Source organism: Sceloporus occidentalis, unplaced genomic scaffold, assembly GCF_023333645.1.
Source record: "Sceloporus occidentalis isolate IW3139 unplaced genomic scaffold, rSceOcc1.0.p SCAF_3, whole genome shotgun sequence".
Classification (NCBI taxonomy): domain Eukaryota; kingdom Metazoa; phylum Chordata; class Lepidosauria; order Squamata; family Phrynosomatidae; genus Sceloporus; species Sceloporus occidentalis.
In genome coordinates, this window is record NW_028316983.1 from 42129896 (window position 1) to 42154024 (window position 24129).

The 24129-nt window shown below is 44.5% G+C and overlaps 1 protein-coding gene across 9 annotated transcripts in view; it reads right to left on the minus strand.

Annotated features, from left to right (window-relative positions):
- Positions 1-24129, minus strand: part of CHD6 (chromodomain helicase DNA binding protein 6) — a 157810-nt gene that overhangs the window by 36889 nt on the left and 96792 nt on the right. For all 9 annotated transcript variants that reach the window (XM_089514140.1, XM_089514141.1, XM_089514136.1 and 6 more), the window contains 12 exons: positions 23817-23966; positions 22349-22414; positions 13236-13294; positions 12559-12676; positions 8804-8890; positions 7282-7416; positions 6834-6955; positions 5445-5688; positions 4112-4288; positions 3295-3438; positions 2084-2339; positions 1359-1569 (listed from right to left, as the gene is read on the minus strand). In XM_089514140.1, coding sequence (XP_089370266.1) covers positions 1359-1569; positions 2084-2339; positions 3295-3438; positions 4112-4288; positions 5445-5688; positions 6834-6955; positions 7282-7416; positions 8804-8890; positions 12559-12676; positions 13236-13294; positions 22349-22414; positions 23817-23966 — 1769 coding nt within the window. The remainder of the gene's footprint in view (positions 1-1358; positions 1570-2083; positions 2340-3294; positions 3439-4111; positions 4289-5444; positions 5689-6833; positions 6956-7281; positions 7417-8803; positions 8891-12558; positions 12677-13235; positions 13295-22348; positions 22415-23816; positions 23967-24129) is intronic.

Consider the following 24129-nt stretch of genomic DNA (forward strand, 5'->3'; position numbering starts at 1 on the left):
AATTTTAAGTGTATAGCAGCAAAAACAAGGGAGTTGAGTCTGAAAGACTAACCAATATATTATGGCACAACCTTTCATGAATTACAGCCTGCTTCACCAAAACGAACTGTAGTCCAAGAAAGCTTATTCCATAATGAAGCCAGAAATGTGGCACACAGCTCTTTGTTTTAGATCAACAATGGACAACATGCTTCTTGTGACCTGTATGCACACACACCATCTGTGCAGCCCTGAATCCCCTTGCCAAGAGATGTGTCACAGGGAGATGATACACCTTATTTTAAAGAAGAATTGCATATCTGCAATTCTCCAGGAAATCAGGCTTCCCTTTAAAAGAAGACGTATGTTTTATTTTCAGCAGAAAAATAAAATAAAATAAAAATAGAATTTTTTTTTTAACCTTATGTGTCAAATTTTAGTAGTACTTAAAAATGGGGACTGCAGTCTGCAGAAGTTTCCAAAAAGAGAACTGTTCCCAGGACTCACCTAAGTGGTTGGATCCCATTTTATAATGACCTAGGAATTAGAGGGATTTTTCTTAATTGGAAATAGCTGCCTTATACCAGGCCAAGACTGAAAGGGGGGAAGGCCTTCTTAGTAGCTGCTCCCAGTCTTTGGAAATCTCTTGCTAGGGAGGCCAGGATGTCTCCTTCCTTCCGTTGGTCAATGAAACAATCTTGTGTTACCAGGCTTTTCAACACTGAATGGGATGAGCTTTTAATGATGTGCTGTTCTGTTTTATGGTTGGAACTGTTTTTAATGAATTTTAATATTATAACATTACAAGTTACTGTATTTAATTGATTTTTATATAATTTTAATATTTATACTTTGATTGAGGTTTTTGTATAGTTTTTTTACCTGTACAGTTTTTAAATGTGTTGTTAGTCCCATTATTGGGGAAAAGGCAGGATATAAAATCATCATCATTCACATTCTTACTCTTTTTGAGCAGAGAGGACAGGGACTAAATGTGGGACTATCTGGATGCAAGGCATCCTATCATTCTTCTATGGACCCTGCACTCGACAGACACAAAAATGTCTGCTGACTTGCATAGTATTGAGTTGGGACCTAATGATTCATATACAAAGAAAAGGCTAGATGCACTGAAAGTGGTATGCAGCAGCTTTCACAACACAGCCCTTCACTTCCCCCCTCAAAAGTTAAAAAGAAAAGGTGAAAAAGAGTGTGCAGACTGGAAGGGAACCTGAGGAGACAAGAAAAAGCTAAGAAGAAAATGCTGCCTATGGATGCACAGGAAGGTAACATCCATCCTATCAATGTAGCAAGCTCTGGAAGAACATCACTCATCTAGGTGATGCTCTCTGTGGTGAAAGCTCCTGGACTGTACTGACCGCCTCTGGATGAGATAATCCTCCAGGATATCAAGGCAGCGCACCATCTGGGAGAAGATCAGCACTTTGTGACCACCTGCAATCAGCTTCGGCAGCAGCTTATCAATCAACACCAGCTTGCCTGCTGCCTGGATCATTGCTTGAAGCTGAAAGTCAAGAGCATCTGGGCTGTGTGCTTTACGGAAATCCTCCAGGATCTTCTCTTCTGCCCCTGGCCCAAAAAGAGAGAAAACATTTCACTGGGTGTTCAAGTTGTGTAAACAACATTCACAGTATTCCTGTTATTACCATCTCTAGCCACAAACAGCATTTGGTACTGCTTTTTATTGAAGTTTGATAGAAAGTTCAAGGTATAATTCTCAGCCCTCCAGAAATGAAAATAAATGCTTTCCATGTGGATACTCAATCTGACATACTTTTCAAATAAACTTGCCTGAGTGCATATATATGCACGCGCGCGCACATACACACACACAGTATTTCTGGAAATCATAGTCACTGTCTGATAAGTGTGTCAGTGCTGCCAGACTGACTGCACAGATACTAATAAAGTTGTCATGATCCCAGTCATACTGAACACCTCATTTATGAAAAGCGATGAACTTTCTGCACAAAGGAGAGACGCTTTTCATCCCACATCTATTTCCCATAGATGGGAGAGAGAAAATTGCAGTGATGTCACTTTTCTCTCACAGAGTCAAGGGTGCTTCCAGCCTGCCTCTTACCATTGATGAGGTAGGGGTGGTTGCAGCACTTGCGCAGTTCCATCATGGTGTTGATAAGGTTAGGCATGTTGTGCTGGTTGGCACCCTTGGACAGAAAGCTGAAATTCTTCTCCAGGATGGCCCGATAGTATTTTTTCTGGATGTTGGTCAGCTCTACCTCAATGATGGTCTCCTGTTTGGGTGCCAGATTCTTCTCCACATCATCCTTCAACCGTCGCAGCATCATGGGTTTCAAGAGGGACTGGAGCTTCTTTACCTGTTGAGATGAGAAGAAAGACTATGGTTACAGGGTCTCTGAGGCCTATGAGCTCAGCTGAGACAGTGGTTCTGGAAATTCACCTAGAAAGAACCAATATGTTCATGAATGCCAGGCCCAGCATGCTCCTGAAATAAATTACTGTCCAGAACTCAGGCTTGCAAATTGTAAAAAAACCATATAAGAACAAATCACCATACTACCATACTACCTTTTCCTTTTCTTTATCTTGAGCAGAAAAACCTGCACATATCACTGATGTGCAATGGTACCCTTATATGGGGGAGAAAGAAGGCATATACATGGTTAGATGGTTCTATGATTACTTATTTTTTTTGTAATTGCTGGTGAGTAAAAAAAATAGTAACAAGTAAATAAGGTATACATGCAATGAAAAGAAAAGGCTTCCAGTATGATTGAGTATGGTGATTTGTTGGACACATTTTAAACATACAATGTGTAATTGATGAGAGGTACAATATTTCCACAAAAGAGGTGAGGATATGTTGATATGTTGCATGCATGTGTAAGTTTACACATATATGCAGAGATACTTTGAAGAAGTATGTTCCATTCAAGAATAACAGAAGAGAATAGAAAAGCAACCACTAGAGATCTGCCTTACCCAAGGAAATAAGGAGTGAACAACAACTTGGACAATTCTCTGCTTTGCAACATGTTAGTTTAATTTTATATCATTTTGCCCGTTCACAAACAAACATAATGGTAAGCTGGCACCTAAGAACATCTAGCTACTTATGTTTTATTTTGGATGGATTCAGCATTTCAATATATTCATTCTTAAAAATAAGTTTCCATAGTTTGCTTCTTCTAATGCAGAATGCATCATTAAGCCACTACTAATTCCACCTTAACTGCTTTTCTAAGTACTTTAATTTCTAAGCCCAAGATCAACAAACCAGGCAAGACCCGGTACTGAAACTCTTCCTATTACCTGTTCCTCTGTCTTGAGGTCCCCAAACTCCTCTAAGAAGGCTGTCTCAGATGGGAATTGCTGTGGTTCCAAGAAGTTCAGAAGACTAAAGAGTTCTTCCACTGAGTTCTGCAGAGGTGTCCCAGTTAGCAGTACTTTGTGTTCCTATTTACCATGCAGGGACAGATTAAAACAGAACATTTGTAAGACAACATGGTAAACTAGATATTTCTCCAGCATTTTTCCTTGCAGTGTTTTTGCTCTGGAAAACAGAAAGCTGGTTACGAGTTACTCTGTCAGTCAACGTGCCTGCTTTTAGCTCTGGAGGAAGACAGCTTCTGACTGACCATTCTCATATCTTTATAGTCATAGCCATTACTATTGCCATCGAGAGGTACACAAACCTAACTTTCCCAAGACAGATGGCTCCAAACCATCTTCCTACAAGAAATATTCCAATGTTTGAAGCTGTTTGCTGTAAAAGCACTCGAGGCCATAAGTTTTGACTGATACTATGATTCTTCTAAGGGTACAACTTAAAACATTGTACAGAAAAGTTATGCTGGGCTTGCTTCTTCTACATTTCTAACTTCATGTGGAAGTTAACACAATAGTAGCTAGACAACAATTAGCAATACCGATAACTAGGAAACAATGGCACAACGTACTGCAGTGGAACAGTGTCCTGGATACAAACTACAGCAATACATTCAAATACAGAAATGTACACTTACACCCATAATTTGCATACTGGTCAGTATCCATCATGCATTCCTGTTATCTGCAAGGTCAGATTACCACGCAGCTCAAAAGGGTAACACAATGAGGAAATTCTCACCAGACACATGAGTTTCAATCCTTCCAGCAATTTGCAGTTTCTGTTCTTTAACCGATGGGCCTCATCAATGACTACACAGCGCCACTGGATCTTCTTCAGCTCTGGGCAGTCAGCCAGGATCATCTCAAAAGTGGTGATAACTACATGGAACTTGAAGACCCCAGGAAGTGGGTTGCCCTAAGCATACCAGAACAAGAGATAGGAATTTACAGCAACAGTTACAGCTGATCAGTTAAGATTACTTCTTTTGCAGCTCTTGCCCACTTTAACATAGTTTCTAACTATCATGACTTGATTTCTGTAATGCACTCTACATGGGGCTACCCTTGTGCCTAGTCCGGAAGCTTCAACTTGTCCAAAATATGGCAGGCAGATTAGTCACAAGGACAGCTAAAGGTGACCACATTATTCCCATCTTAAAATGTCTTCACTGACTACCTATCAGTTTCCAGGCACAGTACAAGGCGTTGGTTATGACCTTTAAAGCCCTACATGGCTTGGGTCCAACCTATTTGCGGGATCGCCTCTTTCCATACAATCCACCCAACACATTTAGGTCCTCTGGGAAGAACCTCTTACAACCAATAAAGACCAGGTTGGATGTGGTTACCCAGAGGACCTTTTCATCTGCCACTCCCAAACTATGGAATAGCCTGTTGGAGGAGATCCAGAACATTTTAAAAAGCTGTCAAGACAAATGTCTTCCGATAGGCCTTCCCTGAGTAATCCACCCGGTCTCCCATGGACACAGACCATTACAGAAAATGCCCAAAATTGTCCACCACTCTGTCTGACTGGTTTGATTGCATGATTATTTTAATTTTAATTGTTTTAATGATATTTTAACTATGGTATAGTTGGGGAGAGGGGAAGAGAATGGATTATAATGTATGATGTATTTTATACTGTATTTTATTTGATGTAAGCTGCCTCAATCCTGTGGGAGAGACTGGGTAAAAATAAAATTTTATTATTTATTATTATATAAAAGAACCACTCTCAAAACTCTACAAATATGGATTTGTTGATTCCCATGTATGGCTGAGACCATGGGGGCTACATCACAGTACTACTAACACTAGTAGCTTCCTCCTTACCTAGGACATTCAGCAGCAGCCTGTACCCAACTTATCTCCACTATCTCTAGAGAACTCACTAGTATAGAAAAGGCACTACTCAAGGCTGTCTTAATGCACAGCTATGATAGTGGGACAAGCAGCCCTTGCCAGCAAAGCTTCTCTCCCAGGTTTCCAGGAGGCTGAGCTCAACTCTTTGCTTTCCAGCTTCTAAACAAGCAACAGCCATTGGCTTAAGGCCAGAGAATATTACAAACCTGTGCATCCCGGTAAACCATCTCATACTGATGGATCATCTGGCGGCTTATTTGGCTACCATGGTATACAATGGCATTCATCTCTGTCCATGTTCGAAATTCCCGTTCCCAGTTTGTAATGGTTGAGAGGGGGGCAATGATGAGGAATGGACCCCGAAGACCCATCAGGTAAATCTCAGAGAGGAATGTAATGGACTGGATCGTTTTCCCCAAACCCATTTCATCAGCCAGAATGCAGTTCTTCCTGTAGAAATACCATGAGTAGGCATTACAAACCTAGAAAGCACTCCACTGGCTAAGAAGTTCTGCAAATTGTACCTGTTTGCTTTTGTTTTTTTTAATTTTTATTTATTTCACTTCCACAAAGAACATTAAATCAACAACAACAATAAAATGTTTAAAAAGGCTTAGAATATGAGTTAACATATAAGGGATGCTAAACAGGAAATTCCAGTAGGGTAGTTATCCAGGTGGCATTGTATGATTAGGATGAATACAGAAGTTCATTGGGGAAGCCTCTCACAATGGTTTATGGCAGGGGTAGGCAACTTATTTGAGCCGGGGGCCGGGTTGCTGTCCCTCAGACAACTGGGGGGCTGAAGCCAAAAAATAAATAATTAAATAATTTAAAAAATAAATAAATATATAAATAAACCAGGACAAATGTAGGACAACATTTTCAAATGGAGGGCACTTTTTTTTTTTTAAATGGAGGACACACAAAAAAAATTGATTTTTTAAAAAATGTTAATATAAATTCATGTTTCTGGGGCTTCTATAGACAATTGCCCCCCAAAGGCCCCGGCAGCAATCGGCAGCAGGACCAGGCTGGGGCCGGTCCCAAGGCCTCACTGGGCCGCATCCGGCCCGCGGACCGCAGGTTGCCTATCCCTGGTTTATGGGGAGAGACTTTCTACTTTCACAAGCAGAAAGTCTCTCCCCATATACCAGCAATTCCTGATGGTGGTCTGGGCAAATGTGAGGTAGCAGTAACATCAATATAATGGGTTACCTAGACAAGAAATTTTTATCCATTTGGCTCTTTTCCTAATTTGTCTAGTTTGAAATAGTATTGTTTGTTCCTAGTCTTCATATTTATGTGTCAGGTTGTACGTGCTACATGTCAACAATGCATCAGATACATCTACCACTAGATTAACTTCCTCTATTGCCTATTTGCAACACTACACATTTCTCCAAATTACTTATATAAGTTATAAGCACATTTGCACTAGACATCCTGCTACTGACTAGAAAGGCAAACCAACTGCATTCCCAAACCCCAGCTCTACTTTTGCAGCTTCTGAAAACTGTAACAGTGGTCTAGGAAAAAACATTTGTTTATTGGTCAAATGCACTGAAGGTGCCTCTGTTCTATCTGCAACTCACCTGTTATACCAGTTAAAAAGAAGCCAATTCATTCCCTCCAGCTGGTATTCTCGCAGTTGATTATTGTTCTTATAGTCACGTGATTTCACTAGCTTTTGCCAGGTTTCAGAGGCTGGGCGCTCCTGGAAGGAAAACCAGAATGGTGACTAGTGTAAAGACTAAATTTCCTGTGGTCAAATTATCTCCAAAATTGACTGCAACTGCTGACCAGCTCATCCTTATGGCTGCTTCACATTCCACAGCAAGGTACATTTTATGTATATGTACCCCTGTGAAAGGAAGACAAGAAGCCTTAGTAACATGACTGATCACAGGGATGAATGACCTCAAAATAGCATCAGGAAAAGACTCAGGTAACAACACCACTGTAAGAGAGAATAAGTGATCAATTCACTTTTAAATACTTTCCCCCTTCCTCTTAGGAAAGTGACGTTCTCCTTATTCTCACCAATGATTTGATCTCTGGTAGTATTTGCAGAGCTTCAAATTCTTTGATTTTTCCAGGATCAACATCTTCCTCCAGCTCCCAAGTGCTTTCCTCATAAGGCAATGAGCACCACTTCACCAGGTAGTGTGTCACCTCCTGCATTCCAGGAAAAACAATGGAGATACAATAAGAGGTCACAAAAGAAGTGACAAAGAGCAAGTGACAAAAAACTCCCTGGGGAAAACATGTACAGTTTGTACACAGACTAAGAAATCAGTTAACCTATGCAAGCTAAAGCACGTAAAAATCTGCTACATAGAATCACAGCGTTGGGAGAGACCACAAGGCTCATTCAGTCCAACTCCCTGCCATGCAGGAACACAAAAAATCAAAGCACCCCTGACAGATAGCCATCCAGTCTCTGTTTAAAGACCTCCAAAGAAGGAGACTCTGCCATATTCCAAGGGAATAAGTTTCACTGTTGAACAGCTCTTACTGTCAGGAGGTTCTTCCTAATGTTAAGGTGGAATTGCTTTTCCTGTAGTTTGAGTCCACTGCTCCAGATCCTATTCTCTGGATATGGACATGGATACGGGAAGGGAATTTGGCTGGAGCAGAATGGAGTTGCACCCAAAGCAATCTAACTCTGATGAAGATCAATAAATAACACAACAAAATCTGAAAAACACGTAGGTCTTTGTATAAAACACATATCTTCACTTCAGAGAGCAGAGGATAGCTATCAGCCAACAGGTGGCTCATCTGTACCTGGCTGTGGATGATAACTTGGGGCATCCTTAATTATTTTTTCCTGGCTTGGCATTCTTTGATCTAGTCATCTTTTCAATTTTCCCAATTCCTCTACTCAAGTATGGATAGATTAAAAGGGTGGCTAGACGCAGCCATCAGAAGCTGCCTGAAGAATTTCTACTTCAGACAGTCATGCTCACCAAGGCCCTCTAAGAGAGGGAAGGCCCTACCAGAGGATAATCTGTACAGGGGAGTGATCTGCCACCAAACTTCTGCCCTTTCCATGAACAATTATGTGTAGTTCTCAAATGTCTTTCCTGCTCCTGTGATGGGCCTCCATACCCCTGCAGGACTTGAGGCCTAATTCGCAGTACTTACATATATCAAGAACAATTTATTTTTAACCTATTTATTTAATATCAGGAACCCAATTCTTCATCTCTAACTACAGAAAAAACTTGTCAACATAGACTCAGTGCTGGACTTAGACAATCACTCCATTTAATTCCTTTTTTTTTCTGGCAATACGCTTGATGTGTCAGCAGAACAAACAGCATGGCCTTATGCAATTACCAGGCTGTAACACACCTGGCAACTCACAGACAGTTGGTGGGTGGGGAAAACTGTATTTCTGCATTTTGCTAAATATATCCCTCTACTTCCTGTTCTATGGTTTGCAATGAAAACAGAGGGACTGGGGAACTATGAATGGCAAATAGCAATCATGCTGAGAATAATGTACATGCACATTAATGGCACTGCATCAGTAAAGAAGAGGACCAGCAGCATCTACCTCTCCAGTGTCCGAGTCCTTTGTGTGAGCTACCTCCAATATTCTATCAACCTCCACATAGTCTGGATTGAACAGATCTTCATCAGGCTAGCAGAACAGAAAATAAATTGATAAAGACACATTAAAAATTATATTGTGATGTACTGAAGACTAATACATATTATATGGCATAACATTTTGTGGGCTACAGCTCACTCCATGGAATTGTCAAAAGAGGTTTCTTTTTTTAATGACAGTGATCAATGACAACCCCACAAATCTAAATGTGTCACCTTCCAATGTAAGAATTTCCAAAAGGCTCCCATGTCAGTCTGCTGCATCAAAGAACAGAGTCTTGTGGCACCATAAAAACTAACAAATGTTATTTAATGCCAAATTTTGTAGACTGCTACTCACTTGATCAGATACCTATGGAATTCTACTCTACACTGCTAAATTTGGTGCTTTACACTGTAACAATTTCTAGTAATGAAGCGTAATATGCATTATCTTACAGGTAGGGAATGGGGGAAGATGCCTCATCAGATAGCCTACAGTCCATGAATGCTTATGCCAACTATAATTTGCCAGAGTCTTTAAGATGCCATAAAACTCATTGCTATTTTTGCTCAGTGGCATCATCAGGGTTGGCATTACCCAATGTAGTAACTCATGGTGGCTGTATCCACACAGCAGAAATAATCCAGTTTGACACCACTTTAACTACCATGTCTCAGTGCTATGGAATTCTGGGAATTCGGACTTCTTTGTCAGAGAGCTTTGGTGCCACAACAAATTGCAGTTCCTAGAATTCCGTAGCACTGACTCACAGCAATTAGAGTGGTGTCAAACTGAATTGTTTCTGCAGAGCAGATGGAGTCAGTGCCATCCCCCATTGATCTCCTCCCATACCACACCATATAGAATCCTTAGAAATGTTTTTGTACTAATGTTACTCATAAATCCTAACTGCCATACATCACTGAATATAGAGGCAATAATTGTGACACAACTGCCAAAATTAAAATTACACCTTTCAATTGCAGTATCATAAGCACAGCCTAAATGTATTTGTATTTACATAATACCATTTGATCAAAGTGAATATTTAGTAAGATGTGATGTTTTTTAAAAAAATTAAACGAATAATTAAAAAAAAAAAAACTCTTGAAGCCTCTTCCTTCTCCACCCAGTGAACCTTGCCTTCTCCTAAGACTTTCTCTTCTGCTGAACCCCAGGGTTTTAAAGGAATGTGATTGAACACCACAGCCCATTTCTGCCAAAAGCAGACATTTGGGGAGCAGTGGTGTCACCCTCACTTAGGGTGTCACCCAGTGCTGCCTACACCCCCCTCACACCCACAGTAATACCCCTGTTATTGCTGCAGGAAACTAACCACCCTCGAAAGAGGTACCTGAAAACAGGCTGGGAACTGATGAATATCCAGAAAGACTAAAACTGGCTACTAGCTAAAAAGGAGGAGAAGGAGGAGGAGCTACTAGCTGAAAAATGCTAGAAGGCATGTTAGCATGTTCTCTCTCACAGTTTCTGGTGGAAACGCCAAAGTGTTTGGCAACAAAAGCATTGGCAGAATGTTTTCCTTTAAGTCTTTCAGCTGCCAATTTTGGTGCATGATCCACGATGCTGGCAAATGGAAGTGTGCAGCTGAGAGACATAAAAGTAGAATTTTGCCCAAGCCTCTTAGTGTTCATGATGGGCAGGAGAAGAGTCAAAAAGTCATTGCCTGCATCTGGTATATAGAGATGTGAACATTCATGGGGTGGGAGTGGGGGAGGGACTCATCAAAGGCTTCTTTTCCTCAGTTCCACAATTACTTCCTTTTCCGAGGTAAAATTAAAAGTGGAAAAATAGAAAGACACCACAATTTCACTACCACCTGATCTTTTCTGGTTTTTCTCAGCTTCAAGGCTGCACATTCCAAGAACAATAAAGGCACATAAATTTAAATGGGGGAGAGGTGTTCTTTGGAATCTGGAGCTATGTAGGGATTAGGATGGGAAAGACGAATGCCATTAGACTTTGAACATAAGATGCTCTTAATACGAACTCTCTCTGGGTTTCAGTACTTCAATTTCAAGCAAGGTCTGTCTCCCTTCAAAGTGAATGCTGCATTCATCCATATACCAGCACCTGAAGTGGAGATTTTTGTATATACCTCTCTCTAATATACACTTTTTTGCAAGCAGTTTTCATTTGTATAATTCTGGTACATACAGTATTCTCTCAATATACGCATTTCTGAGTACTATGCACTGTTCCTATATATGCACTTCTGTAAATATATTTGTTCCGATACCTGAATCACAAAGTTTAGAGAAGTACAAATACAAAAAAAAGGGATATTCACATTCAGTTATAGGAAGTGTAGATTCTGTAATTTCTTATCAAAATGCAAACTAAACAAAGTTCTCCCCCATTCCCAGGTGCAATGAATCAACTTCCTACGCTTGATTTAGGAGAAATTAATCCTCTCCCATCCTAGTTCCATAATATATGCCTCAGGTATGTCATTTTATTAAAATATGCTAAAGAGGAGCATCCAAAATCTTATTTCAGAACATAAATTTGCACTACCTTGGGTCCTGGCAATATGATATCACAGAGAATGTGGCCATGTTCTCCCTTGTGCCAAATGTGACAAGTCTGTATTTTTATCAAAAAGGCTACTCACACATATTACTCTTTACAAGTTACTACAGCTCATGGATCATATGGGGGAGAATCCCTCAAATTTAAGGTGCCCCCCCCCCCCATGAACCATCTGTTCAAGTTATGAATGAAATCTTGGGGCAACAACTCATTTCCAGAATGAAGCTTTGGAAGTGTAAATGCTTACACAGTAAGTATTAAATCATTAAATGAAAGTAATTTAGCATTAAACCATAAAAACTAATACAATGATTTGTTGCTCAATTCATTGACAGGTTTTGTTTTTAAAAAAACAAACATTTAAATTTAGTAATGGATCAGTTTAAAATTACCATAATCAGAAACAAAAACTGTTCCTCACAAATACATGGCAGGTACCAATTAAATTTTAAAAATTCAAAATTGCTATTGAAATTTGTCATGAATTTATTTCTAAGCTCTGGTTCATACTATCAGCAACATTTGTCCTTGTCTGTGCTTCTTCTTTCTCCACTTCAGGTGCTGATATATGGATGAATGCAGCAGTGTGATTGTTTAACAGCAGTATCTCATTTAAAAATAAAAAAGCCAAGTGCTTCTGTATGAAAGAATATGGAACTTAGAGACAGAACTGGCTTTCTTACTAGAAGGCTGGTGGAGAGGACATCACTCTGTCAAGAAGAGAAGCAGCTGCTCATCCTAGACTACAGAGAGAATGAGGTTCTACCAAAATCATTTCACATTTGTGCCAAAAACCTGTACAAAGAGCTGAAAATACTATGGATTTATGGCCACAGTTAGAAAGCAATTTCAATTTCATATTGCCCTGATTTACACCCACCAGGGATGCACCGAGAAAGCTGCAGGTAATAAGCCTGTCAGGAGAACAATAAATTCATATTACATTTGATATTAAATGAGACCAATCTCCAAACAAAGCTTATACACATGTACATGAACAAGATGCCTACTAAAACTCCAGCCATTCATGGAACCCTTCTCTGTGACAGACATTCCTGCTTCAGAAGATAGTAGTGATCCTGCATGCATGCATATAACCACTAACGCTGGAAAAAGTGACCCCAGATAAAGTCTTGACAAAGTGGCCCCATGAGCTCTTTGCTTACCTCAGTGAAAATGTGCTTCATCTGGGCTTGCTTATTGCGGAAGCGTTTAATCTTCTGGGCAATGCGTGGGTCTTTCTCCAGCTCTTCCATTGTGGCCCATTTACAGTGCAAGTAAGAACTGTGAATTTACAAAGAATTATTAACTAAATAAACTAATCCTGTCTCCCCAAAAATAATAAGGGAAAGGGCACTTCAGACATCACCAGGCAGGACCAGAATTTGAAATAGCCAAACCAGAAACAGAAGGAAGAAAAAGAATACTATTTAGTGTTATACTTGTTTCTGATGGCAGTAATGACCAGAGCTTGGAAACATTACTTTCCAAACTACAGTTCTCAGAATCCAAGCCAGCATTGTCAATTCTCAGCACTGTGACCCAAAAAAGTTACATTTCCAATGTCTAGAGAAGAATCAAGATGACCCATGCAGTTGAAGGGAAGTTCAGGCAAACTATAAATATGGAATGAGGTTCCTGGCATCAGCTTTTTCACCCAAGCAAGATCAACACCACAGGACAATTAACTCTTGAAGCTGGGAAATTAAAAGACAGGAACAGAAAGGGGACATGTTCTTGGTAGTTGTTCCCTCAAAACAGATGCACGGAAGAAAGGGTGGATGGATGAAATAATGTGTGTTCTAGACAAAAAACAGCCCCATAGTAAGAAAAATATACGTACAAATTGCGGTATTTTACGTAGAATTCCTCCTGTTCATGAGTTTCTGCTCCAGGGAAAGTCTAGAACAATGGCAAGTACTCAGTAAGGAACATTTGCACACAAGCAAGGGCAACACAGTCAGTATGATCTCACCTGAACTGGGCTTTGACTTAACATAAGAGATTGCTCCTGGATATTGGATATTCTTGCTCAATTAGCAAGAAAAGCAGGAGTGGACAGCCTACAAGGGGTATGTTAAATAAATAAATGAATAGCAAAACAGATAGGATTTGTGTTCTATACTATGTTTTCCCCATGTTCACCAGGCTAACCAACATTTGTCAGTTCTCCACTCAGTACTACAGTCGGCCCTTCTTATACATTGATTTTTTATACACGGATTCAAGCATACACAGTTTGAAAATGTTCCAAAAAAGTATAAATTTACCTTGGTTTTCCATTTTTTATAAGGAACACCAATTTGCTATGTCATTATATTTAATGGGACTTGAGCATACACGGATTTTGTTATACACGGGGGATCTTGGAACCAAACCCCAGCGTATAACAAGGGTCCACTGTAACTGTATGTAAACCCCTTGACAAATCTTTGTCAGCCTAGACACAGCAATCAAAGGTTTTAGAATTTATGAGCTAAGCTCCTCAAACAGGTGGTTATCTTCAAGATAATACTAACATCAAAATATAAATACAGGGTTCTATAATCTCACACGAACATATTGTTTTGCCATGGAGCAAGTTTTCTGGTTGGTGTGAGGGGAGCCAGGCTCTGGGGGGTACAATGTACTTGAATGAGGAGGCAGAGATAAATAGCTGCACATTAAAATGGCTGCATACCCACCTCCTGCTTCAGCTCAGAGATGAAAGGCAGAGCTGCATAGATTTCCCTCTCTGTCACTGTCATACTCTGAAAATGTCACACTCACAAGATGCAAAGCCTCAGGAAGCTGATGCATCTCTGCCTCCTCATTCAGCTCCAGCCTTAAGACCTGCCTCTGTCCAATACTACCTGAATGCAGAGCATCCTTTAAGCACAGAAGCAGAGCTTGGATTGAAGGGTAAAGGTACTGATCACACCTGAACTAAGTGCTCTGCAGTCCACTATAGCTGCAAAGCTTCACTACCTTCTTGACCACTAAGCTGTTAAAGGGAGGGACTGCTTTCTACTATCCCTCCTCAGCCCCAAGCTTAAGTCTGGAAAGAAGAGCAGACTGTTGTTGTCCCCCTCCCCCCGGCGCATCCCTTTCTGCTTCATTTGAGACTTAGCAAACACTGTCCTTTGGGGGAAGAGAAGTTCTAGCAACAACAAATTTTAGTTGGGCAATAAAAGAGTGCCAAACTTTGCTACCCTTGAACAAATAGCTGACTAAAACCATAATGGAAAGCCTAAATCTCTTGAAAACTTTTTAAAGAATAAAATTAAAAACTACAAGTTTTGCAGAAAGGATCACAATGGTAAAAGTATCTTCTCTCTCCCCCCATTATATACTCAACTACCAAAACTGACATTGATGTTTTATAAAGCCTGCCATGCACCACTCCTTCTCCACATTGTGTAGTTACCCTGTGAAAATGGAATTGTTGCTCTGGTAAGATATTTTTCTTCTTTACACACACTCTCTAAAACCTTCACCAGTTGCTACTACTATTAATAGTTTATTGTTGCTGTTGTATGCCTTCAAGTTATTTCTGAATTATGGTGAGCCTAAGGAGAGCCTACCACACGGATTTTTTGGCGAAATTTATTCAGAGGTAGTTTGCCTTTGTCTTCCTGTAAGGCTGAGAAAGTATGAATTTCCACAGTCACTCAGTGGGCTTCCAGGGCCAAGAGGGGATTCAAAACCTGGTCTCCAGAGATGGAGCCCAACACTCAAACCAGTACACCACACTGGCCTTCCCATTAATGGTACTGAATATTTATTTAAGGCAAATTATATACAAAACAAAGAAATGACAGAACTCTAGCCCATAGATTAAATAACATGAAGCAGATGCTTGCAGATTTACATTATAGGAAAGATGGAGAAGCTGTAACCCTGAACTACAGCTCCCAGCATCCCTGGCCACTGATCATGCTGATTAGGCCTTATGGGAAACGGAACGTTGGACCTACATGAGAGACGTCCCTTTCCAGCAGAGAAGGTCCGAGCATCCTGACTTCAGGTGGCTCCGCCCACATGGCTCCTGATAGGCAGGTAGAAAACAAAGACGACAATAGGGGCCCGAGCCCCGCCCCTTTGGGTGGAGCTACCCCAGAAACCCCAGTCGATTACAAGCTGAGGAGAAGACTTGTCCAACTGTATAGAGAAAAACAGAAAAGGTCACCCACCCGCGCCAGTAGGCAAGTTAGGGTGGGGAGGATGCTCGGACCTTCTCTGCTGGAAAGGGACGTCTCTCAGGTAGGTCCAACGTTCCGTTTCCCAGCAGAGAAGGGGCGAGCATCCTGACTTCGGGATGTAGAAAAGCAGGCCAAATACTAGGGCGAGCCGGCTGGCGCGGGGGGCAAATCTGGCACCACCTGCTGTAACACCCTCCGGCCAAAGGCCGCCTCGGCTGACTGGAAAAGATCAAGCTTGTAGTGCCTGACGAAGGTGGAAGGGGACTTCCAAGTGGCTGCTCTGCAAATCTCGGCCAGCAGGGCATCGGTGGCCAACGCCGCAGAGGTAGCTGCACTCCTGGTTGAGTACGCTGTGATACCCCCTGGCGGTGGTAGGTTCAACGCTTTGTAGCAGAGGACAATTCATTCTCTAATCCACCTGGCCAGGGTTGAGACTGACACCTTTTTACCCTTAGAATTAGGTCTAAAGGAGACGAACAGGGCCTCTGATTTCCTGAAGGTGGTCGTCCTCTTAAGGTAGATCTTTATGGCCCTGCGGACGTCGAGAGTATGCCAGATCTTCTCCAAGTCTCTGGAGGGTCGCGGGCAGAAGGAAGGGAGCACAACGTCCTGGGATGTGTGGAAGACAGAGTTGACCTTAGGGACGAAGGTCGGGTCGGGTCTCAGGAGGACTGAGTCTGCCCTGAAGATGCACAATTCTTTGCGGACTGATAGGGTGCCTATCTTGGAGACTCGCCTTGGCGAGGTGAGTGCCATCAACATCAATGTCTTGAGGGTTAGAAACTTGAGGGGCACCTCTCTCAAAGGCTCAAAGGGGTGACCTGTCAAAGCCTTAAGGATTTTGTGCAGCTGCCAGGAAGGGAACCAATGTTTGGTTGGAGGTGCCCTGTTGGCGACCCCCTTGAGCAATCTGCGGATATGGGGGTGTAGAGCTATCCTTGCCACGTTGTCATGGGGAAGGATGGAGGTGATAGCTGCCACCTGTCTCCTTATGGTATTTGGTCGCAGACCCTGGAGAAATCCGTCTTGGAGAAACTGAAGGACCGTAGAGACTGAAAAGTTGATGAAATCCTTGTGTTTGCGTTTACACCATCTTTTAAATGCCCTGAAGGTGTACTCGTAAATTCTCAGGGTGGACTGACGCCTGGATGCCAGTATGGATTCCACCACCTCTGGAGTGTAGCCGTAGCCCATCAGCATGTGGCGTTCAATTTCCAGGCGTGAAGCAGAAGCCAGGTTGGGTCTGGATGGTGGATCTGTCCCTGGGCTAGGAGGTCTGACCTGGCAGGTAGGGGGAAACTCTGGGTTGCCATGCTGAGGATTTCGGAGAACCAGGGGTGCCGGGCCATGCTGGGGCCACTAGTAAGACCTGAGCTCGGGTCCTGCGAATTCTGGACAGCAGTTGTGCGAGTAGCGGGGTTGGCGGGAACGCGTAGAGGAGCCCCTCCGGCCATGGGCAGTTGAGGGCGTCTATGTCTTCAGCCCCTTCCGTTCGGAACCTGGAGAAGAACCTGGGTGTCTTGGCATTGGATGGGGAGGCAAAGAGGTCCAGTATTGGCTTGCCAAATCTGTCTGTTATGGCCTGAAATATCTCTGGATGTAGGCTCCGCTCTCCTGGTCTATGTCCGTCCGGCTTAGCCAGTTGGCTTTGGAGTTTAGGGATCCTTGAAGGTGTTCGGCCTCCAGAGCTGTGAGGTTGGCCTCGGTCCAGCTCAGAAGGGACTGAGCTTCGACCATCAGGGACTGGGACCTGGTCCCTCCCTGACAATTGACGTGAGCCTTTGCTGTGATGTTGTCCGTTCTTATGAGCACAGGTCTGTGACGAACCCTCTGCTTGAAGGCCTGAAGAGCTAGGTGAATCGCTCGCAATTCCAGCCAGTTGATGCTGTGGGCCTGCTCCCCTTGGCTCCAGCAGCCTTCGGCTAACTCCGTCCCACAGACAGCCCCACATCCGCGGAGACTGGCGTCCGTAGTTATCTGGACCTTGGGGGGTTTCCAGATCAGGAGGCTGCGGTGAATTGGTTCGGACGTCCACCAACGAAAGGATTGTCGCACTTCGCTGGAGAGATGAATCATCTTGGGCCTCTTGAGGGCAATGGCTCGCTGGTGGGGCAGGAGAAGCCACTGCAATGGCCTGGCATGGAATCTCGCCCACGGCAGACACGGGATGGCCGCAATCATGAGGCCCTGGAGGTGAGCCAGGAGTTGGAGGCTGGCTCGCGGGACTGAGAGGGCCTTCGAAATGGCTTCGTGAAGAGCTCGGATCCGGTCCGGAGGTAATCGTACCATTCCCAACTGAGTGTCTATGAGGGCTCCCAGGTGGTGGATCTGCTGGTCTGGGACTAGGGTGCTCTTTTCCAAATTTACCAGGAATCCGTGTTTTTGCAGGGATGTGAGGACCTGGTTGGTGTCGAGGAGTCCCTGACTTCTGGAAGCTGACCGGATCAGCAGGTCATCGAGGTAGGGGTAGACTTGGAGCCGGAGCCTCCTCCAATGGGCAACCAATGCTACCATGCCTTTGGTAAAGACCCTGGAAGCTGAGGCTGAGGGGAGCGCACGGTATTGGAAATGTCGGTTGCCATATCTGAAGCGGAGGAAACGACGCAAGGAAGGGTGAATCAAAATGTGTAGATAGGCATCCTGTAAGTCCAGCGAAGAAAGAAACTCCCCGGGTTGGAGGCTGTCTAGAATGGTCTTCAGCGCCTCCATCCTGAATCTTTTCTTGAAAATGAATCGGTTGACGCCCCTCAGATTCAAGATGGCCCTCCAAGAACCGATCTTCTTGGGTACAAGGAAGAGGGTGGAGTAGCACCCCTGGCCTTTTTCTTCTGTGGGCACCGGCTCGATGGCGTGAATGGCCAGTAGGCGGTCAATGGCTTCCAGCAAGAGGCGGTATTTGTGAGGGTCGGCCGATCTGGGAGAAGGCGAAAACATGTCGTCGGGCTTGTGATGGAACTGTATCTTGTAGCCCTGATGGATGGTGTCTATAACCCACCTGTCTGAGGTGGATCCCTCCCAGATGTGGCCGAACTCCCGAAGCCTGCCCCCTACTGGAGGGACCCCGTCATTGCGAGGCATTTTTGCTGGGCTGCTTGGATCCTCCGCCGTCCTTGGCTGGAAAGGAGGACTTGCCCTGCTTGGGGAACTTGGAGTCTCCCCATCTGGACCTGTTGGGTCTGGACTCTCTGGCTCAAAAGGATTGGGAGTTGGGGGGGGGGGGTAGAAGGACTGAGCAGAACGAAAGGAAGAGCGGTATCTATACTGTCTCTTGTCGTCTCTTTTCTTAGCTGAGGGAAGAGACCTTTTCTTATCTTTGCCCTCTACCAGCACTGGATCTAAGGACTCCCCGAAAAGTTTGGACCCAAGGAAGGGTGTAAAGGCTAGGTTCTGCTTGGATCTGGAGTCAACACTCCAGTTTTTAAGCCAGAACTGTCTGCGAACTGCTACGGCTGAGGCCTGGGCTCTGGCGCACTGTTGGATAGTATCCAGGGTGCCATCAGCTGCAAAGGCTGCGGCCTTGGTCAATTTATTGATGGTTTGTCTGACCTTGGTGTTAGGATTGGGTAGGAGGTCTAGGAGTTGGCGGGACCACTGTAGGCTGGCATGCATCACCATAGAGACTGTGGTGGCTGCCCTAATGGCTATGGACATGGCTTCGTGGGCCTTCTTGAGCGCCCCTTCAGCCCTTCTGTCCTCTGGGTTACGGAGGGCGTCCTCACCATCCCTACTGAACACGGCGGACGAAACAAGCGCCGAGACGGGAGCGTCAACCAATGGGACTTTGAGCTTCTCCATGACTGTTGGCTGGAGAATGTAGTGTTTACGGATCACGCTATGGTTGGACCTGGAAGAGGCAGGTCTGGCCCATTCGTCTTGGACAATCTGCATGATGTTGAGGGGGCATGGGATTTGTTGGACGGACGAGGAGGAGACTGGGAACAGATCTTCGCTCATCCTGGGGAGATCAGAATCTGCGGGGATGGGCTGCCCTGGGGGCAAGGAAATGCCCAGGGTCTTGGTTGTTTTTCTAATGAGTGGGGCATAGTCCTCTGGCTTGAATAGGCAGGAAGAAACCTGGAGGTCCGCATTGTCATCTCCCTCATCCTGTGACAACTCGCCCTCCTCCGCCTCAGAGGCTGAGGATTCCTGGGTACATACAGAGACCTCTTCATCCGAAGAGTGGGAAGAGCGGGGGCGTTTGCGGGAAGAGTCCCTGGCAAACTTGGGCCGTTTGGATGGAGGCCGATAAGAGACCTCAGAGTCGGAGAAGGAGCAGGCTTCATCCTCCTCTGCCCCCGAGCTATGGGGCAACTCTAGAGGGACTGGTTGGCTGGTTGAGGCCTCTGATGGCCTGTTGCCACTAGATGGCACTGCGGCGTCTCCGTTGCGCCCCGCTCGCCCCCCGCGCTGGCTGTGCTCCTTAGTGGAGCGGGTCTCCTGGAAGGTGGTGGAGGAATCTCCCCCGCCCCCCCCGGAAAGGCCTCCCTCGGTCATGGCCCCTACGGCTTGTCTGTGGGGGAGGGCGTCCCGAAGCTGGCGGTGTCCCTGGTCAGCCGCGCGGCCCAGATGGCATCACCCGTCAGGGCCTGCGCGGCCAAGATGGCGGTGCCCATTGGAGGCCGCGTGGCTAAGATGGTGGCGCCCAGCGGAGGCCACATGGCCAAGATGGCGGCGCCCATCTGTGGCTGCATGGCCAAGGTGGTAGCGCCCATGGGTAGCCGCATGGCCAAGATGGCCGACTTCCAGGTCATCCAGAAGTGGGCGGGTCGACCCGGGGCAAGATGGCCGCCTCCATAGGCGGCCGGCATGAAGCCTGGGCCACTTTGCCAGTCGTCCCCGGCTCCCGGCATCCCCCACCCTCCAAGAAAAAGGGGCCCTGGCCACATCAGGAAGGGGGACCCCCCCGCAAACGGCATGCCTCCCCATGTGGGAGGCGCACAGGCAGGGTCGCTGTCTCCCCGGGAGACCCCGCGGAGGTGCGGGGCTTCCCTGGTGAGGAGGGACCTGAACCACCGCCGCATCTGCAGCGGTGGGGGGCCACTTACATCCTCCTCGCAGTCCTCCGGTGTCTCTGGTGAGGGCTCTCACTCTTCTGACCGTGGCCGGGTCATTTGGGGGGCCCTGGCTCCGTCAGCGGGAGGGAGGGTGGGCTCCTCCGGCCGCTGCGGGCGCGCCTCTGCCGTCGTTGGTGTGGGGGAAGCCGCTCGGTCAGCAGCTGGCAAAGCCGGGGCTGGCCTGGGCTGGGCGGAGGCTAGCTCCCCTAAGGCCCACTCGTCCTCGCTGGTCAAGGCTGGTCCAGCCATTGGTACAAAGAAGGGGGGGAGAAGGAAAAAACAGAGAAGAGCTTTTTTTTAAGGCAGAGGAAGGAGAGAGAGAGAGAGAGAGAGAGAGAGAGAGAGAGAGAGAGAGAGCCAGGCGAGTTTAGGGGAGCTTAGAAGGAGAAAGCTTAGGAGAGAAGGGAAAATCCGTCCTACCAGGAGCGAGGCAGGAAGAAGACTGGGGTTTCTGGGGTAGCTCCGCCCACAGGGGCGGGGCTAGGGCCCCTATTGTCTTCTTTGTTTTCTACCTGCCTATCAGGAGCCATGTGGGCGGAGCCACCCGAAGTCAGGATGCTCGCCCCTTCTCTGCTGGGAAATGAAGCCTAAAAATTCTGGTGATCCACACACCTGGATCCTTGCACTGATGAAAAAATTCTGTCACTCAGAAGATCATACAGCAAGCACCTTTTTGCTGCCCACACAGCGAACTCCCTTAACTTCCTCTCCCCATTCCCAGCATTCCACTAGAGATGTGAAGTATAGCAATCACAATAGCAGCTTCATTTGTATAACACTTAAGCAGTCTCTAAGCGGTTTACAACTGTAAGCTAATTGCCCCCAACAAGGTGGATATTCATTTTAGCGACCCTAGAAATATGTAAGCCTGAGTCAAGCAAGCCTGAGCCCTGGCTGGTACAGAACTCACCACCTTATGGTTTGTGAGTGAGTGGCTGCAGTGCACTGCCAGGGCTCTGTGTATATTAGAGTATACTTTTTAATATTAAAGTATACTTTTTAATATTCACATTCTCAACAACAGCAGCAACAAAAAGGAGACTAGTTGTAAGATGCTTTGGGGGTTCACCGTGGGAAATTCATTCACATAAAAATGCACATGGCTTTCCTATTTGAGGCAGAAAATGTGTGTTTTGTGCAAAATTGGCATGAAGACATTTCCACAAAACAGTGTGTATGTTTTTTGCATGTATTTTTTGGGCAAAGAACAGTATTTTGCAAAGAGTATTGTAAGACCTTACAATTAAAACTAACATTGTACAAAATACATAGTAAATTTTCTGCCCCAAAATATGTTTTCTGTATAGGAAAACTATGCCTATTTTTTTCACAAATGTATCTTCCCCAGTGAAGTTTGAAGTACAGCTAGTGCTCAAAAATTGTATTCTCACAGTGCAGGGGAGAAATAGCTTAAATTAATTTTTGTTAGCTGTAGGAAAAATTATAAGCAAAGATTTACATCCTTATACCATGGCAATCAAAACTCTGTTCTGGAGGATTTCCTGTCCTTCCAAAACAGTGACTGAAGGTGCAACGGGGCTTAGCAGGCGAGATTTGTTAACAGTTTTCTTCCATCAGCACACAGACCCAGCTGAATCCTGGTCAGATTCTCCCCTCTTGTCTTTTAGTATAAAAACGTAAGAGCCTAACTAATCATTATAAACAGTTTCCTCACTTACTGCAGCCTTTGGTTAAGGCTCAAAAGACAAGACAGTACTTACCTCCTTCTGCACCATTCTGGAGGCAAGGATTTTCTCAATGATGTTGGCATCATCCTCAGGAGGCTCCTGTGGATCCCAAGACAAGACAAAGAGTGATCATCTATCTTGGTATAACAACAGTATCAATATTGTCTCAAATATCATTCAAAGTCTCTCTTAGAATTAAGAAACCCCAGAGTAATCCTGACTTCTGCCTTTACGAAATCTTAAAGGGAAAAAAGAATACAAGGCAGTCATGCTCCAGATTAAATATTCCCCCTAGTACACAGAAACAGCCATTGACTGCATTCACACAAAACAACAGGTAACAAGCAAGTATGAGGGGACAGTGTACCCAGGAACATACCATGGTAGAAAAGCTTAATATTACCTTCAGGACTGTAAGGTCTGTCTCTCCTCTAATAACCTTACAGTCAGCTTACAGATCTTGATATGTCAACAAAGAGATTCAGACACAACATTATGTCTTCTCAGACTGGTAATTTCCTGGTTATTTTAGCCATTTCCCCTTGCAGAATGGGCTAAGAGGGAATGAATGGTCAACATGAATACTTGCTTGCGGCCAGTGTTTTACAACATGAATGCAACCACTGTGTGGTAATAGGGAATTACAGCCTATGTGAGTTCCCTAGTAAATACACCTGTAAAACATACATGTTTACAAATATATTCTTGTTATATCAGTTCTAATGTTTTGTTCTATCTACCTGTTAAAAAAAAATTAAGTAATGTGTGAGAGCAATATTCAGTATTAATGGAAACAAAAGGAAATTAAAAACTGTTAATAGTTTACATGTTTCTGTTACCTGTATATCTAGAATATACAGTCAGCCCTCCCCATAGGCTTTGAGCTTATGCGGAAGGCAAACCCCAGCAGAAATAATGGGGCGTGGACATGCAACACGCGCCCGCATGCCGCTGCTAGCACACACCCCATTATTTTTTATGGGGCTTGAGCATATGCTCTTTTCCCCATACGCAAGGGGGGTCCAGAATGGATCCCCCACATATGAGGAGAGCGGACCATATAATTTTAGGAAATTATAACTTTCCCAGGCAGCATGGCCAACAATTAGGGATTATCCAAAAACATGGGAAGGTGCCAGGTTGTCCACTCCTGATAAAGCTATTGACTTCTCCTCTGATCATGCACTTATTCTATCTTAAAAATTAGAGTTTTCCTGACAGTTTTCAATTCTATTTCACCACATTCAAAAGGCCCTTGTCTGGTAAACATAACTGGACACACTTGCTTGCTCATGAAATCTAAGTTGGCAAAACAAATGGACTCAGCCACAGCATCATCATATATGCAATTCTCTTCCAAGCTTTTGAAAATATCCATCCATATCTTGATGTAAGTCATGTAGCTACTGCTTTTTTCCTCCACCTAAACCAGTGTTTTCACTACCAAATTTCCAAGAGGGAACCTTTGTTTTACCACTACAACCGATGACTACAGTTATACCTCTGCCTGCCAGGCCAAGGTAGATGCAGAGAGTGCAGAAGCCCTGCCAGCTCCCAGTACAGCTATTGTTTCACCATCATCATCCACCACCTTGAAATCCAGGTCTTCATTGTACTTCCTGCGCTTCACCTGACGGCCAGAACGGCGCTTCTGCATATAAAACACAAGGTCAAATAAGATTCCTTGTCTGAGGTTTAACATCAGCAAAGCTAATACAAAAAGAGGTACACTGCTCAACATTTGGTCAATAGGCTTCCAGGCCTTGCAAAACAAAAGCATGGATGGGAGGAGCTCAGCAGAATGATACTGACAA